Source organism: Corythoichthys intestinalis, chromosome 19 (genome assembly GCF_030265065.1).
Source record: "Corythoichthys intestinalis isolate RoL2023-P3 chromosome 19, ASM3026506v1, whole genome shotgun sequence".
NCBI lineage: Eukaryota > Metazoa > Chordata > Actinopteri > Syngnathiformes > Syngnathidae > Corythoichthys > Corythoichthys intestinalis.
Window position 1 is genome coordinate 40235858 of NC_080413.1, and position 19251 is coordinate 40255108.

The 19251-nt window shown below is 41.7% G+C and overlaps 1 protein-coding gene across 2 annotated transcripts in view; it reads left to right on the forward strand.

Annotated features, from left to right (window-relative positions):
* mdn1 (midasin AAA ATPase 1) overlaps positions 1–19251 on the forward strand; it is a 218421-nt gene that overhangs the window by 22371 nt on the left and 176799 nt on the right. For both annotated transcript variants that reach the window (XM_057822299.1, XM_057822300.1), the window contains exons 8-12: positions 230–333; positions 1588–1702; positions 13461–13639; positions 17112–17187; positions 17904–17999. In XM_057822299.1, the coding sequence (XP_057678282.1) occupies positions 230–333; positions 1588–1702; positions 13461–13639; positions 17112–17187; positions 17904–17999 (570 nt within the window). The remainder of the gene's footprint in view (positions 1–229; positions 334–1587; positions 1703–13460; positions 13640–17111; positions 17188–17903; positions 18000–19251) is intronic.

The following is a 19251-nucleotide window of genomic DNA, read 5'->3' on the forward strand; positions in this document are numbered from 1 at the left end:
CAGTACGTTTTCAAAATATTTAGAACATGCAAACTTGAAAATTATAAATTTATAGGGAAACAGATTTGAAATAAAGTAGAAGTACCATATTTTCCAGACGATGAAGTCGCTCTTGACTATTCATCGCATTTTTATGGGAAACATTCATTTAATAATATCCAGGACGCCACGCTCTTTCCAGCTAGTCTTGATGTACGCTAACTATTGCTTTTTGTTTTGTTTTTTTAAGATATCTGTGCTCATTCCGTTAATGGAGAATAAAACATTAACGATTCCAGGACGGGGGGATTGCATTGACATTTCTCCTGGATTTCAGTTCTTCGCGACAAGAAGGTATTGATGACATTATTAATCCTACTGTGTTGACAATAGGAGCATGACAAAATATTGAAATGGTGATGTATCGTGATACTTTGCATCCTAAAAGGTTATCGATTCGCTCATGCCAAGAATCGAGATATTGTTTTAAAACGGTGCCGATGTTTAAAAAAAAAATAAAAGGAACCAACAAGTTGTTACCAAAATCTTCCACCATAATATTGTCTCGGTTAACTCTATAGCTGCCATTTATGACGCTCAACACCCAATCCATTAGGACTGGAAAGGGCGAAAGAAAATTCGTTCATTCGAAACCATAGCTTTCACAGTGTCTTTCACATTTTCAGGGCATTTACAGGTCACCTTCTCTTCATTCTAGGGCATTTACAGGTCACTTTCTGTTGAGTTTTCAGTCACTGCCTCTTCATTTCTGGGTCAGTAACCAAAAAAATGCCCCCAAATCAATTGGAAGTGACTGAAAATCAACAGTTACTGAACTGAAATGGCCCAAAATTACCTCCTTGCCTGGCTGTTCCTGACGGCCATAGAAGTGGGAGGGGCCCGTTTGAAGTGGGAGGGGTTTATTTGCTGCCACCCTTCCAATTCGAATGGATTTGATGTTTGCTAGAGATCAATTTACAGCACAAGGATGAAGACTTGAAGCTTATTTTTCTGTTCACTAGTTGTTTTGTAGAATAACCTACAATGATTTCCTGGTCAATATATCGATAATCATTGTGTCGCCATATCGTGAGATCGTTATTGTGAGTTTTGTATCGCAAATCATATTGTGAGGTACCAAGAGGTTCCCACCCCTAGTTGATAATGAATTTATATCTACGTGATTTACACCAATTGTATTAATAACTTTATTTTATAATAGTGTAGTAATTTGTGCGTCTCAAATCCTATATAAGCAGCAGTCCTAACTGAAAACACCAGCGCTTCAGTTTTCCAGGGAGAGCAGTGTTATTGATCTGCTTGGGGCCACTGATGGTATCCTACTTGAGTTGTTCCATTGTCCATTGCCGCTAACAATTAGGATTAAGTGTGTAGTAGGAGTTTGTCAGCCACAAAGACATTCAATAATGTTTTTTCTTCTTTAATTTGTAAAAGTCATACTTGCACAGGTGGAAGTAGATGAAAAATGTACTTGTGTCGTGTCAAATTTTAGGGGTGAAATGCCCCCATTTAGAATCAGTCCGGAGCACTGCTTTTTAAATTTGAAATAGTCAGTTATTTTTGTTTTATTTGTTTGTTTTTTTACAGGATCAATTACAGTGGTGGCTGTCGGTTTAAACCCCAAAACTCCAATGCAGCTTTGCTCGATAAGTACTGGACCAAGGTAGAGATTGGTTACATGACAAGGAAAGAATTGAAGACGGTAGGTGTTTTAGATGAAATATGGAGCGTTAAAAACTAAAAGCCTTCAATTTTCTCAAAAGCCAATAGTGCACCTTATAATCCAATGCGCCTTACAGTGCCGGCAAAAGTATTGGCAACCCTGCAATTCTGTCAGATAATGCTCAATTTGTTCCCAGAAAATGATTGCAATTACAAATGCTTTGGTCGTAAAATCTTCATTTATTTTGTTTGCAATGAAAAAACACAAAACAGAATGAATTTTTTTTAATCATTATCATTTTACACAAAACTCCAAAAATAGGCTGGACAGAAGTATTGGCACCCTTTGAAAAATCATGTGATGCTTTTCTAATTTGTTTAATTAACAGCACCTGTTACGAACAGCCAGCCTTTGTCCTGTGTCCTTGTGTGTACCTTATGGAGCATGGAGAAAAGAAAGAAGACCAAAGAACTGTATGAGGACTTGAGAAGCAAAATTGTGAGAAAGCATGGGCAATCTCAAGGGTACAAGTCCATCTCCAAAGACCTGAATGTTCCTGTGTCTACCGTGCGTAGTGTCATCAATAAGTGTAAAGCCCATGGCACTGTGGCTAACCCTCTCTAGATGTGGACGGAAAAGAAAAATTGACGGGGGATTTAAACGAAGATTGTGCGGATGGTGGATAAAGAACCTTGACTAACATTCAAACAAGTTCAAGTGTCCGAGGGTACAACGGTGTCAACCTGTACTATCCGTTGGCGTCTGATTGAAAAGGGACTCTATGGTATGAAGACCCCACTTCTGACCCAGAAACATAAAAAAGCCAGGCTGGAGTTTGACAAAACTTACCTGAGAAAGCCAAACACGTTTTGGAAGAATGTTCTCTGGCCAGATGAGACAAAAGTAGAGCTTTTTGGGAAAAGGCATCAACATAGAGTTTACAGGAAAAAAAACGAGACCTTCAAAGAGAAGAGCACGGTCCCCATAATCAAACATGGTGGAGGTTCCCTGATGTTTTGGGGTTGCTTTGCTGCCTCTGGCACTGGACTGCTTGACTGTGTGCATGGCATTATGAAGTCTGAAGACTACCAACAAATTTTGCACCATAATGTAGGGGCCCAGTCCGAGAAAGCTGGGTCTCCTTCAGAGGACATGGGTCTTCCAGCAGGACAATGACCCAAAACACACTTCAAAAAGCACTAGAAAATGGTTTGAGAGAAAGCACTGTAGACTTCTAAAGTGCCCAGCAATGAGTCCAGACCTGAATCACATAGAATGCCTGTGTAGGGATCTGAAAATGGCAGTTTGGAGAACACACCCTTCATATCTCAGACACCTGGAGCAGTTGGCCAGAAGAATGGCCTAAAATTCCAGCAGAGTTTTGTAAGAAACTCATTGATTGATACCGTAAGCGGTTGTTCGCAGTTATTTTGTCTAAAGGTTGTGCTACCAAGTATTATGCTAAGGGTGCCAATACTTTTATCAGGCCCATTTTTGGAATTTTGTGTAAAATGGTAATGAGTTTTTTTTTTTTCATTCTTTTTTGTGTTTTTTCATTGGCAGCCAAATAAATGAAGATATTACTACCAAAGCAATTGTAATTGCAATCATTTTCTGGGAGAAATTTAGCATTATTTGACAGAATTGCAGGGGTGCCAATACTTTTGGCCAGCACTGTATACAGTACATGGATAATACTAGTTAATCATTGCATTATATTCCGTTTAACTCAGCTTCATCTAGTAGATGCATAATGCAACCCCAACTACCATTACTGTGCATTAGAATGCAGTTCGCCATATATATGAAAAGTTTTCAAATGCGTCTTATAGTGCGGAAAAAAACAGTAATTGGATTGCAAAAAATATTTAAACATTTTTATATTCATTGGTTTTGCCTATGTGAGTCCGTTGCTTGATTTATTTTTGATGGAGTGTTACAATATTGAATATTTTGGGTAAGATTCTGAGCCCCTGTGACAATGTCCAAATGATCTTGAGTGATATTGATATTCAACCCCCAGTTGCTCCTGATAGTGCACCATCAGTAACTGAATCTGTAGATTTTGTCGAAACACTTTGTGTAGCTTTGAAGTTACACAGTATTGTAGGGCGTCAACTAACGATTATTTTTTGTAATAGTTTAATCGGATGATTAATTAAAGAAGACCTGTTCATTCAAATAAAAATTTAAAAAGTGCTTCTGATTGGCATCGTTTTTCTTGTGGGCAAAACACTGATACAAATGGTGAGAATGACTCATTTATTTTCTTTAAACAAACTAAACAACAAAATCAAACTAGCCCTGCAAGCAGTACTGAACGGGCCCTCGCAGTTTGGTGCAACTCGGACTTCACGCAAATTCTGAGGGCATGCAGGTCGGGGTGTTGGCAAGTCCCCCCGCTCTAATCATCTAATGAGAACCTAACATGCATGAAATTGGGCTCAATCCAGAATACCCGAATTCCTGTTGGGTTTGAAATATGGGTGTATGAGACTTTTTGGAGAAGTTTTGTATAAGGCACCGACTCCCCGAATGTCATGGTTCTACGTTGAAAAAACCTAATAGGAGAGACCTTTTTGAAAAATCCTTTCTGTGGCCACTAGTTGGCACTGTAGGTTTGATGCAAATGACCCCTACACGACCCTTCAGGTCATGAGTATTAACAAGCACGGGATGCTGTCGCAGATGTGTGCTATATCTGCCTAGTTATGACTTGGAAATTTGTGGTAAGACAAAATGACTACTGTTTTTTCACTTTCCTGTTTGGACCCCTCTACTCCAACGAAACCTCAATATTTTTCATGCGTTTCCTGTTCCCACTAGGGGGCGCCAGGCCTAATGTGTAATATTTCAATGCAGTCCTGTTCAAGTTTGGACACCTCACATGCATGCCAGATATAAAAAAAAAAGTGTACATTGTATCAGGAAGTTATTCGTCAATTACTGAATTGGCGCGTTGCCAAAGAACACTCGACTTTGGTACCCTGCCAAGGTCAGGCCCATGAATGAAAACTCATTGTTTTTATAACCTAACATCTCGTATGTCTCCTGAACAGTCTCGCCAATTTCGAGAGGATTCAACTTACTGCCTCGGCGCAAGGGTCTCAAATGTGCTCACTGGTTTTCGACTAAAATGGCATGTTTTTCAACATTCAATCCAAAATACTCGATTTCCTGTTGGGTTTGGAATATGGGTGCAATAGACTTTTTGAAGCAGTTATGCACAATGTATCGACTCCCCAAATTTCATCGCTCTACGTTGAAAAAAACATCAAAGAAGAGGCCTTTTCTTAAACATTCAAGGGGGCGCCACTGAGCCATTATATTGCTTTTTTTTTTTTTGAAACGTTGCTAAATTATCGAAATTTACGCAAAGCTGCATGTATGTGCAAATTTTGGTGAGTTTTCGAGCATGTTCAGACCTTCAAATTGGCCATTATTATTTGCCATGAAAAAAAAACAAAAACATTTGCATTACAATAGAGCCTTCGCACGCTTAGTCCTCAGGCCCTAATAAGGAGGAGGCAGACTGTAATGAATCAGTTTGGATTTGAATTGTTTGATAAAGAAATTGCAAAGCACACTCTCGTATGAAAATTTACAGTTTGAGTTTGTGTTGAAAGGAGACTCTAAGCCAGGGATGTGCAAACTATTCAACATAGGTCTGCAGTGGGTGCTGGATTTCCTTCCAACAAACAAGACGAAACGAGAGTTACTTCTGTAACTAAGGTTCTATGAATTCCGGATGACCGCCAGAGGGCGGTGCTTAGCACCTGGATATCTACGTGTGCGCAGCACAAAGGTCGAGAATAAAATACCAACAAAGTCACGCCATTGGACGTGACCTGGTTGACGTCAGAGGTCAATAAGAGCCCCGCTCACCCAGCACTAGTTCCTTTTCGGAATGTACTCGCAGGGAGTCTGAGTGACAGGCAGCTCTGGCGGTCATCCGGAATTCATAGAACCTTAGTCACAGATGTAACTCTCGTTCTATTTCATTCCTTCTGACCGCCAGAGGGTGGTGCATAGCACCTGGATGACTTTATACCAACATTGTCACGAAGACACCACACATACCGAGGATCAGTCTCGGTGAGAGGAAGCCGAAAGCACTACTGAAGCCACCGGGTGAGGAGCTGCCACATTCACTCTGTAGAAGCGGGCAAACGTACAAGACGATGCCCACGTTGCTGCGGAACAGATGTCATCCAGTGGAACACCTCTCAGTGCCGCCCAGGAAGTTGCCATCTTCCTTGTGGAATGGCACGTGACTTTAGGAGGCTGAAGACCTTTGGATTCATAGGCCTGTAGAATAGCTTCGACAACCCAATGTGACAGTCGTTGCTTCGAGACTGTGCAGCCTTTAGTTTTGTCACCAAAACATACAAAAAGAGCATCCGTTTTACGAGTGCATGCAGTCACGCTAATATAGTGCTTCAGCATACGAACAGGACATAGCAAACTTTGCAAATGTCCATCAGGTCCACTCACATCGTTAAACACAGCCAGGGTAACTGGCTGGTTATTGTGAAAGGCTGAAAGTCTCTTCGGTAAAAAACTCTGATTGGGCCATAATGTAACCCCAGAACCGTCAGGATTCCACCTTAAACAGTTCAGAGAAATTGATAAAGCATGCAATTCACTCACTTGCTTTGCTGAAGTAATTGCGAGGAGGAACGCAGTTTTCACTGTCACCCACTTAAGGTCAGCCCCATTCAAAGGCTCAAAAGGGGTTGAACACAAACCCTCCAGGACTAATGGGAGGTCCCACGTGGGGACGCGTGGTAATCTGGGAGGCTGTTGACGAAGGGCACCCTTCAAAAACCGACACACCAGGGAATGAGAGCCCACTGATCGGCCATCCACCAAAACATGGTGGGTGGATATCGCAGCCACGTACACTTTTAAGGTTGACACAGAAAGTCCCTTATCAAGAAGTCCTTGTAAATAGCTGAGTAATATTGGCACAGAGCAGCGCACAGGATCCACATTGTGATCCTTACACCATTTATTGAACAGTCTCCACCTGTTACTGTAAAGTGCCCTCGTGGATGTTGCACGTGCATCAAGTACAGTTTGTACAACCGCCTCTGTACAGGACTCTAATAGGAAATCCGGCCCTTAAGAGGCCACAGGTACAGGTGAAGACGCTCCGGGTGGGGGTGCCAGATGCTCCCCTCCAACTGGGACAACAGGTCCATTCTCTGGGGTAGAGGCCAAGGATCTTCATTGAGATGTTTGAGAATCAACGGAAACCACATTCTTCCTGGCCAGAACGGAGCGACCAACAACACCCTGTGATTGCTCTGGCTGATCCTGTGCAGAGTCACCATTAAGAGAGGAAGAGGCGGAAACGCATACAGGAGACAGTCTGGCTATGAGTGTGCTAGGGCATCCTGACCTAGTGGACTGTTCGGTTCCGCAAGGGAAAACCACAGTTGACAATGAGTGGTTGCTTCTGAAGCGAAGAGGTCCACCTCTGCAACACCGAACCTCCCCCATATCTCCTGAACCACAGCAGGGTTCAACCTCCACTCCCCAGGCCGTGGTTTCTGTCTGTAGAGTAAGTCTGCTGCACAGTTCTGCACCCCCGGAAGATGGACTACTCTGAGACTCAGAAGGTGTGGAAAAGCCCACAGGAGAAGCTTTTGAGCCTCCGCCAGTGAGAGAGGAGATCTGGTCCCCCCTTGGTGGTTTATATAGTAGACAGTGGACGTATTGTCCGACCGAACCAGAAAATGCTTTCCACTCAGCGCAGGGAGAAAATGCTTGAGACCGAGTCGAACAGCACGAAGCTCCAATACATTTATGTGACAAAGTCTCTCCAGTTGGGACCAAACACCCCTGATCGTCCTGTGGTTCCACACTGCACCCCAGCCTGAAAGTGACGCATCCGTTACAACCACTTCTCTGCGCAAGGAAGTGAACCTAACGTGACACCTTTGCCATATGAACTGCCTGTCCATCCAGGGCCTTAGAAGTCGATGACAACATCCTGAGAGATTCACAAGTCTGCGTTGATGTCGCTTGGGATCCAATCCCAAACTGTTCATCCAAATCTGTAACCAGCGCAAAAATAAAAGCCCCAATGGCACCACAATTGATAGTGCAGTCAGTTTCCCCAACAACTGGAGGACAGTCCCGTATGACAGTCTCGCACTGTGTCTGACACGCGTGACCGTTCGGAGAACGTCGTCCACCCTTTGTGGCGACGGAGAGGCGGTCATAGTGAAGGAGTTTAAGCTCATGCCAATGAAAATCACATGTTGGCTGGGAATCAAATTACTTTTTGAAAGGTTTACCTCGAGACCTAGTTGCTTTACATGGTCCAACAGCAGTGTGGTGTGGCTGAGAGCTTGTTCCCGAGTCTGTGAACACACAAGCCAATCGTCCAAGTAAGGAAGAATTCTGAGGCCGTGGCTCTGCAGGGGGGGCCAGCGCTGCAGCCAAGCATGTTGTAAATGTCCGGGGAGCAAGAGAGAGGCCAAATGGCAGCACTCTGTATTGGTATGCTTTTCCTTCGAAGGCAAAGCGAAGGAATGGCCTGTGGTGTGGTACCACTGGCACGTGAAAATAGGCGTCCTTTAAATCCACACTCGTAAACCAGTCTCCTTGAGTGATTGATTGTAGAACGTCCGTCGTGCGAAGCATGTGAAATTTTAGACACTTGAGGTAACAATTTAGTGATCTCAGGTCGAGGATAGGGCGAAATCCGCCGTCCTTCTTCTGAACAAGAAAATAAATTGAATAAAACCCTTTCAACAGGTTTGAACTGGGAACCAACTCTATAGCTTCCTTCTGTAAGAGTTCTACGATCTCTTTTCTGAGGGCCATACGTTTCCCTGGATCTGTCAAAACTGTTGTCTTCACCCCATTGAACTTTGGGGGACGACGCTTGAACTGAATAGTGTAACCTCTGAACAGAGTTGAAATGACCCATGGGTCTGGAACAAGGGCGACACAGTGTTTGAGATGGTGTTTGGTAAAACTGCTGAGGCCCTGGCAATGGTAGTCAAACTCTACCGTTCTTGCCCCTACTAGCGGTAGAGGGCTTGGAGGGGCGAGTGTGTTGAAAAACTGTGAAATCGGTCGGCTCTTGGGGATCTTCCTGCCGGCTCCCGAAAAACAGGCCGTTGAGAGGAATGTCCATCCGCAGAAAATGGACGTGCAGTTCTCGGCGCAGGTGGAGCCCTGGTTGCAGAGTGATAAGTAGGAGCACGTCTGTGGGGGGCCTGGAAGCTCGTTGCAGGTCAACAAACTGTTGCCGGGACTTGTTGGCTTCCACAGCTCCCTCAAGGGTTTGTTGGGCTGCTGGGCCAAACACTTGACCCGGAACAACAGGTAGAGTGCGAAGCGCACCCCTACACAACTCAGTCAGAGGAGACTGTGCCAACCATACTTGGCGTCTGGTCACAGTAAGTGTCGACATGAGTCTGCCAAGTTCTCTGGACATATATGCAAACGTCTGGAGGGAAGCATCGCTCAGGTTCTGTAAACTTTCATTGACACCTGCAACCCTCAATGACTGTGAAAGGGCCAGGGCAAGGTGGGAAAATGTATTACCCAAGCGGCCAATCCGAGCCGCAACATCATAGGCCTTGGTAAGGAGATCATCAGTCACCCGGCACTGTGGGCGCGGGCATCTTGCCTCTGCGCGGGCAGCATCTGCTGGGTCCACTATCAGGCTCGCGACAATGCTCTCCACCGACGGCATTTTGTTTAACCCATATTGAGCCGCATCATGCATAGAGCTGAGTGCCCTACAGTCTTGTGACAAGTGGGTGGACGACTTAGGATCTGTCCAGCAAAGCTGAAGCTGTTTGATAAAGGGTTGCGATGCAGGCACACAGAATTGTGGTTTTTGAGCGGTCTTAAAGAAAGCACTAGAAACCGAATTCTCAGCTGGTAGTGTCTCAATACCCAGTTGTGAAAGGACTAATTGGACAGTTTGCTTTATGAAAGACAAACCAGGACTAGATTCTAAAGGTAGGGACTCGGATGTGTCAGAGTCTGCTACCGAGGGGCATGGAGAAGCCCCGATGTCAAGGTCTCCACTATAGGTTATATTTCCGGTCCTAAAAAGCAAGTCACTTGCTGCTATGGCCACAACGTCCTCTTCCAGGTGGCCAACTACACTGCAGTGCTCCTGCTCAGGCACGCTTTCAATGACACCTGTGTTTGCACACACATCGCCCCCTGGCTGGAAATTCAGAAGTAATGATCTGAGCGAACTCAGAGGCCAAAGTGTCAACCTTAGCAGATAGCATGTGGTCGGTATCACAAGCCTTCTTTGATGAGGTGGCCTCAACATGCTGCTTCTTATGGCGCTCGGTCGTCTTTTTTGGGCTCGACGCCAACGCACCGTGAGAAATTTCATTTTCCACCATAGCCAGTCTAGCGGACCTTTCTTACAACGGGATGCAGACACAGTTAAGACACGCTTCCTCGGTGAGCGCCTTTCTTAAATGCCCAACGCCTATACATAACGGGCATAAAGTGTGTCCGTCTTCTGGGCTCAGGTGGGCTAAACAGCGAGCACACGCGTTCACGAGCGGTCCCGACATGCCTACACACAGTGCGAGCCCTACTCACGAACTCTGGAGCGAGTCAGCAAAGCACGAGGTTCCCAGAGCGAACAACACTTGAGGACCAGTCCACAGTAATGAGGCTCGAAGCAAACAAGCCACTCGGTTACAGCTGGAGGAGGAGCGGAGTGAAAATACACTCACACACTCCCATTGTATAAATGCAAAGAGCAAGTAAAACACTCACGGCACAACAAACAAAAATGGCGTGGAGCGGGAAACACTCACAGCCTACTCAATAACCCGGTTCGGAAGAAACAGCCGCGGCGACACATTAGCCAGTGCGGGCCCGCAGGATTGGTGGAAATAGCCGCGGTGCTACATTAGCGTATCAGAGTGAAATATACTCACAACAATACAATCAATAGTGTCCGGAGCGGAAAACACTCACAGAAAATATGTAACTGAAGATAATCCAGAGCGTGAAGAAATCGATAGTACAGCCGCAGCTCGCAGCCTCTGGAGGATGTAATCCACGTAGCTCCAACCAAGTTGGTTTCGAGGCTTCTGGTGAGCGCGGTATAAACACGGTAATACGACCTTCGCCGATGCGAGAATGTAGAAAAGGAACTAGTGCTAGGTGAGCGGGGCTCTTATCGACCTCTGACGTCACCCAGGTCACGTCCAATGGCGTGACTTTGTTAGTATTTTATTCTCGACCTTTGTGCTGCGCACACGTAGATATCAAGGTGCTAAGCACCGCCCTTTGGCAGTCAGAAGGAATGAAATAGACCCTACTCACCAACGTCACAGAATGACGTGTCGCTGTATCCGGCCGCCATATTGTCCGTCAGTGTTTATCCGTATTCTCAATGGTTTCAATTTGTCGTGCAATTTATAGTGCAATTCATGGAAGCCCCGGTGCTTTCAGACGCTGTAATCTCATGGGATGCGTTGCATAAAAGGCGTTATGTGGAAAAGCTTCAGTCTATCCATTCGCCAGATCCATATTTGATGCCTAAATCAATATTTTTCGACCCGCTGTCTTCGCCCTCTCGGCCTGACATCTGCTACCCTGATATCTACAACTATCTTGTCCACACAAAATCAGCCTATTCTCACGAAACTTTGAAAAACTTTAAGAGCAGCACTCTAAGCAACATTACCCTGTGTGACCCTTTACTTCCAATTTTCTAAAATGGCGACAATCAATAAAAAAAAAGTTGACTGCGATGGCCGACGCTTCAAGGATAGGTGGCTATTGGGCTATTTCTTCAATAAAACACGCAACAACTGTGTCTGCCTCATTTGCAAAGAGACAGTCGCTGTTTTCAAAGAGTTCGATGTGACGCAATATTACCAAACAAGACACGCTGACATGTACACAACACTACAGGGAAGATACGCAGCGAGAAATTATAGCAACTTGAAGCTAGTTTAATTTCACAGCAGCAGTATTTCGCAAGAGCCCGAGTGTCGAAAGAGAACGCCACAAAAACAAGATTGTTGAAATTATGAATTAAAAAAATTATAAAGCAAATGTGGCACACAGAAGGGGCTTGCTAAAATTTGTTTAAATATATTGTTCTATGTAAATCAGCCAAGGTAGCACCCCGCATTTTTACCACACCAAATCTGGCCCCCTTTGCAAAAGGTTTGGACACACCTGTATAACTTCTTTCACTTGGTACCAGCTAAATATTATTCAAAAAATAATGATGGTGGAAGAAATAAGCATCTTGAATTTGAAACCGTATGTTGTCGGCGATTAGCCTCGCAATGATTTTAATTGTGGTTGTCAGCCCAAAACCCTCTAAATACATATTAAATGCATCTTACCAGATATAAAATGACTACTACATAATCTGTAGTGATCGTTTGGTGCCCAGTTTTCTCGTCGAATTGCAGCAGTCCATCTCACTCTCCTCTCCGGGTCTCTCGGAATACGGTAAAACTTCAAGTCTCTCCGTCTGTCTTCTCTGTTATTGCAACCAACCGCCACACACGCCTTCACCATTTTGATTATTAATGTTAACGAGCAGAAAAACACGCCATAATAGGAGGAATTTACGTAGCGGTAATGCTTAAATCTGACGAGCTGACGGACAATATGGCGCGGAGGCGTGGTTGTGACGTCATGTGAGTAGGGTCTATAGAACCTTTTCACCAATCTGGTGTCTTCCAAGTGTAATCAGTTGATTGCAGTCAGGTGCTGCTTGTTTTAGCGAAAAATAATTGGTTAAACTGTCTGCTTGATTGGTAGGAACAAAAACCACAGTGACTCTTGAGGGCCGGTTTGGACACCCCTGCTATAACCTGTTATATGAATATAACTATATTATTATTATAATTATGTGTGTGGTTTCTTTATTAAAAAAAAAAAAAAAAAAAGTAATGAGACAACTTTACTATCCAACAATAACTCAAGTGCTATTGAGTTGTTTGCTATTGAGTTCGTTATTGTATTGTGTTTTGCTTCTCCAAAACACAATACAAACGGACACTTAAGGCAAATATTAGTATCATCGCTAACTGTCTCAAAGCTCTGTGCTACGTAGTAAAATCTCATCAACAAAGTATACAAACAATACAACTGGCTTCATTTACTCATCTCTCACAGAGATGCACTGGATCTAACAACAGAAAAGACAATGTAACTATCCACACTCCGTAATATTGATTCAGCAACCCAACAGCAGCAGCAACTGTTGCATCAGTTAACTCACTCTCTTTCAGTCTTATCACTGGCGCTTGCTAATCAGTATTTAGTTAGACAACACAAACAAGGACCCAGACAGGACTGCCCATAGCTGCCGGCAAAAATCGATTATTAGATTAGTTGCCAACTAATTTATTAATTTGAATTGATTAGTTGTTGCAGCCTTACAGTACTGGTAAGACTCTACATGATTTGGGATGGATAATCTTTCATACTTAAGTCCCGCTACTGGCTCTGAATTGATTGAACATTCCACAAATTGCTTGTATCTTCCTGAAACCTTCAATGGCTAAATCTGTTCACTTCTATATTTTTAAACAATTATTGGTCTGCTGTCTTTTACTATCCTATGTTAATGGCATTTGGGTTTCCAAAAAAATGTTTCGGAGAGGCAAGAACATTACCTGACACCAGCAGTATTTACTAAATGCCAAGAAAAGTTTTACAAATACATTGATGTTATAAAAATATTTCTGTTTAAAGTTCTGTCAAGGCAGGTGCAGCTCTGAATGACTGTTGTGATTTGATCTTGTCCATTCTCTGCATGTAGGTGGTTATTAGCAAGTATCCAGTACTGAAAATTGTGACAGATCGTCTATTGGATATATTCTGCCACCTTACTGGGGAGCGGCATTTGGACCCATCATGCCCCCAAAGCATCAACGAAAATCTGCACTACGTGTCTGAGGAGAGCCCCAATCCGCTGGAGGGGAGAGAACTGTCCTTAAGGTATGCCTCAAACCGCAATAAAAGATAAGTCCTCCTTTCTCAATGAGTTCAATCTAAATAAATACATTGAACACCCCCCAAAAAGAAAACATTCTATATTTTTTAATGTAAATAAGCTCCGCCTCTACTTTGTGGATTTTCGATGATCAATAACCATGGAAAACAAGGGATCACTGTAAAACAAAAAAAACAATTGACTAACTTGCATAGCAAGAGTCCGCTAGTTTCAAACACAAAAAGTATGCCTATTAAATTTACGAATGAATTTAAAAAACATTGCTCAAACAAAAACTTAACATATGTTGGTTTTAACAGGGAGCAGCTGGATTCAGCCATGTTAAATGAGTTATGTCCTGTTGAGTGTTGCCACTGGAGGGCAGTGTATCCAGCCAAATCAATAAAACTAAATGCTAACACTTTCAAAACCAACCATTACATCGCCACTGTAATTAAACAAGTCCTCGAATCAGCTAAATTTGATTCGAAGCTTTCTTCTAATCAAATTACTAGAGTTAATTGATTAATCATTGCAGCACTAATAAAAACAAACCGTCTCAGGCAGTACGAATGCTGTTCAAATCAATTGGAAAGGTATTGACCACATAGGCATCGCACGGTTTTATCCATTTTAAACTAGTCCGACACCCGCCAGTCCTTCAAAGCCCCGCCCAATGGAGCAAACCACTTCATTGATTCAGTCTGAATGAACCAGTGAAGTGGCTCTTAAGTCATTAGTCATGTGATTTGAAGCAAGCTCCGAGGCAGTGCTTCAGAAAAAAAAAAATTGGTTTTGGGCCTTGGTTCAAAGCCCCGCGTCAGAGGGAACTTTGCCAGGAATTGAACATTTTATATTTAGTCATTATTGGGGCTGTGTATTGCCTCATATCTGGCATTACGATTTGATCCCGATTAATCTCGATACTACACTTTAAGACGATTATTGCGATATTTGTATATCACTTTTGAAAAAATTCAAAATGGACATTGAAGTACATTTACATTTATTTTTGAAACCTCATCCAGCACGCAACATGTTTGTGTTTTATGTTTGAAAAACATATGGCTTTTTCGATACCATTTTCTCTTTTATAGTGCAAACCTGCTTTAGTCTAAACTAGGCCTGAACGATATTGGCCTGAAAACTATTGTTGCGATTTTTTGGGGGAGTTTGCGATATGTTGCGATATTATATTGCGTTATTAAAAAATATATATATATATATATTTTTTTTTTAAAGAAATTTTCGCTAGATGACTTGAATAGTTGTTTGGAAAGACTTTGGATGATTCACCGTGACCCTTGTTTTTCGTGGTTAGTGGGGACCAGAATCCGCCGCGATAAGTGAAAAACCGTTGTGTGTGTGTGTGTGTGTGTGTGTGTGTGTATGTGTTCAATGTATTTATTCAGATTTACCATAGGAAAGAGATACATATAAGACATGTTTTTACACTTTTTCCCCCCAGAGTGTGATTTAAAAAATGTATATATTATTTATATATTTTAATAAATGTTTTTTAAGCACTTCAAATGTAATAATTATGATCAGTCTTAAACATTACTGTCCCACCGAATCATTTTTAAAAAAGAATAAACTGCTGTAGTAGAAAAAAGCTTGGCTTTATTAAATGCTTCTGTTTACCTACCTTGGCTGCGAATCCTGGAGTGACATGTAGAAATTACGAATTCCTCAAGATCACTTCTAGTGTTTATTGCCACGACATTACATGTCCGGCTGCCTCGAACGTCTCGACACACACACATTCATTCCAGCGCGCGCTTCCTTGCGCAGCAACTATTTAACAAGTTAAACGATGATTGACGTATGAGGCGCATGTGAAGTCGGCTTCTCTGGCAAGATCAAAGACAACCATCTGTCAACATCTTTAACTTTAATAAGCCAGTGCCACAGTGACTAAGGCACAAAGAGTTGGGAGAGGAAGGGAGGGAGGCTGTGCGAATACTTGAAGTTTGTGGGATTAAAAAAAAAAAAAAACTTTCGCACGTCCTTGCGATGGGACTATTGCACATGCGCACATCGCTTAGGTGACGTTTAAACGGTATATCGTTCAGGCTTAGTCCAAACTAGAGATCGACCGTTATGGGCTTTTCCAGACCGATACCGATTATTAGTAGTTAGAGGTGCCGCTATTTGATTTTTGGAGCCGATATGAATTTGCAGTAAAAATGTAGAACTTGATGTAAAAAAAAAAATATATATATATATATATATATATATATATACTGAAAACGCTGAATTTCATTGGAATGACTAAACCATATTTATTAAATCACACAAATAGAAAATAATAGCTCCAGAGGTGCCATGACTTTCCTAGACTCAGAAACCTCTTATAAAGTTGAATAAAAGGTTAAATAAATAGCTCTCTGAAAATAATCCATAGAAAATATGTAACCACGAATATAAAAACCTGTCATGACTAATGGACAAACTAATCATAGAAATAACAAATATTTAACCCAGTTTTAAATTGATTATTTATTTATTTTTTATTTTTTTTATGTAGGCCGATACCGATATACCAATATATGTCAAATTTCCAAATATCGGCACCGATAATCGGACGAGCCGATAATCCAAACCTGTTTAAATGCAGGATTCTAAATATGGGGGGGGGCATCTTAAAGGATTTATAGCATGATAATAATGAACAGTTATTTAAAAAAATGGCTGGTGAAAAATTTACCTTGAGCATCCAGGTATTCCAACTACCACAGAGCTAGAAGACCAAAAACATGCTTGATGATCGATAGAGATTAGGAATGCCCCGATCCGATCACGTGATCAGAAATCGGGCCAATCCCGCCATTTTTCAGAAGGTCGGATTCGGGTGAAAGGATTGGGTTTTTAATTAAAAAAGTATGTTTTTCTGCTTCATGCTCAAACAACGCACACCCTCCCTTCTGCTAAGCAGTGCAGCCAAACGTACTTAAAGTTAACAAGTTTGTAGCATTGATCTTGCCCAGAAAGCTTGGTAGCTCGACGATCAAAGGCACAAATGTGTTAATCATCGTTAAACTTACATAAGTGCGCTGTGGCAAATCATTGTGTAAGAAAGAGGCTGTTCTCAGCATCGTGAGTGGATTTGAGTGGACTTTCAAATTAGCATTTAATAAAGACAAGCATTTATCTACATTATTCTTATTTTAAAATAATTCACATTATGAAGGCAGCACAGTGGGATAGTAACATGTTTAGATATTTTATTTCAAATTACAAAAAAGTAATCGGGATCCTGTATCGGCAGAATCAAACTGGTGCAAAAATATGCGATCATGACATCGGTAATACAGATGGATTATGAATTGACAGGAGAATTGCGTGATGTAATATCGCAATATATCTCAAATCGATTTTTTTCAACACCCTCTGTGATTATACAAATGTGACCAATCTATGTCATCATTTTACGGATTGCATAATGGAAATTTGTGTGTCTTCATCATTCTCTAGAGATTTGCTGAAATTGTGCGAGAGGATCAGCGTGAACTTCAACAGCACTTCTACGTCACATCATGTGTTTCAAGAGGCAAGGAGTTTTTGTTATCATAGGTTATACAGGTAGTTCCCGGGTTACGAATGTGTTCTGTTCTTACGCTGGCGACGTTCCTCGTGAATCAAATTTAACCCTTTAAGTTTCCCTAAATACCAACTGAATTGCAAAATAACAACCCAAAAACATATTATACATCATTGTACTGTCCTAGCTAGACAGCAAGCTAAGCTGTAATCTTTCCCCGCTCGCTCACTCGGCTGTGCGACATCTTCGTGGGAGCAAATGCACTCTTCTACGTTTGTGCAAATATTTTTCTCTTTGTGTGTACATGCGCTCTTCCTCGCGTGCTGGAGCACTAGCTCCTCTATGCTTTGTGCGCCAAAAATATAAAAAGCATGCGACACAAAACAAAAATAAGTATTATAATCAAATACACATTTCGCCAAAAGGCAGAACAATCTTTTGTTTTACTTTAATAAAATAAAGTAAAAAAATAAGATTCTGTGAAGTACAATAATGCACTGGAGCCAAAATGGCGGACGAGACTCCGGCGTCGAAATCACGAAAGTCGTAACCCAGGAACTACCTGTACTGTGTATCATACTAGCACAATTAACAAGAAGGGAAAATGTATTTTAAGACTTAACCTGTGGGGACAATCATGGAGTCTAGAAAAACAGATAAACAATCGAATGTCCTTGTAATCACCATAAATCTGAGCAGTGTTTTTTTCCCATCTTTTCTATAAGGCTCTTGATTGCTTTACAGCAATGATGTCTCACCCTGAAAGGCAACTGCAGATGGCTGAGAAAATCGGAAGCAAGCTCAATATCTCCAAAGAAAAGGTAATATAAACCACACCTCGGAGATCTCACCTTCAGAGTTGAGACCTTGCGGCAGCATCTGACTATGGGAAAACCAAGTGGATTTATATTGGTCATTGGAATTATTATCATTTTAACCATTGTTGTTTTCGTCAACGATGCTATAACGAAAATATTTGTATCTTACAATTCAACACAAGGCAATTCAAAGTGCTTAACGTAAAGGTTCACGAGATGAGATAAAATGATTTGTAAAAATCACATTCAATCAAAAGGAGAAAAAAAACAAGACAATTGAAACAAAATTAAATTATATATAAAAATCACATTAAATCATCAATGGAATAAAAAAAAATACTTGAAATCGTAAATATAAATAAAGCAGAAATTGAATAAAAGGTAAATAGCTTAAAATTTGAAATATATAGGTAGACAGTTATGAGTATGACTACTCGATAGCGAGCTAAAAATGTGTCTTTGGAGACACTATGAGGGATAATTTTTTTTTTTTTTTTGCCTTGTATTAGGACAATATTTTACACCTGTCCGCACTACGTTCAAGGTGTGTTTATAAACGGCATGCTCCTGCAAGGTGCATTTGCGCAGACTACCCCTGACACAATATGAACATTGCCTGACCGTTGAGGTTATATACTGTATGTTAAATTTTCAGAAATGGTAATAATGATAACGATAAGACATAGACTTCATAATGATATTTATGGGACACATTCCCCAGACACTGCGCCATGCCTTCAAGTAGGGGGCCGTTGTCTCACACTCCGCTTCAGTCGGTCGAAGCCGGTCGCAGTTATTCTCACATGTAGTGATCCAACGCCGGATTTAGGTTGAAATAGTATGAAAGCTGTACCACATAATAACAGAAAGGGAGTGATTTGTTCGAGGATTCAAGGTAATTATGATATTTTTCTTACCATGCATGCATTTTGAAACGCTGTGAAAAAAATCAATGGGAAAAATTCACCGCTACGGCATTGGCGTCATAATTCGCAATATTTACGTAAAATAAATGCTAACTGCCCGTTTTTTTGCTTTTAACCAAGAATCAAGACTGTTTTGCGTTCATGTGTATGGAGAATTCAGGGATTTAAGCATTCATTCAAAAGAATTTTCAACGTAAAAAGCTCTTTGTAGCGATAAGGCGGCGCTACAGTGGCTTAAAGATTAGCAGCACATTCGACATATTTATGTAAAATAAACGCTAACTGTCCGTTTTTTGGCTTTTAACAAAGAATCGAGACTGTTTTACGTC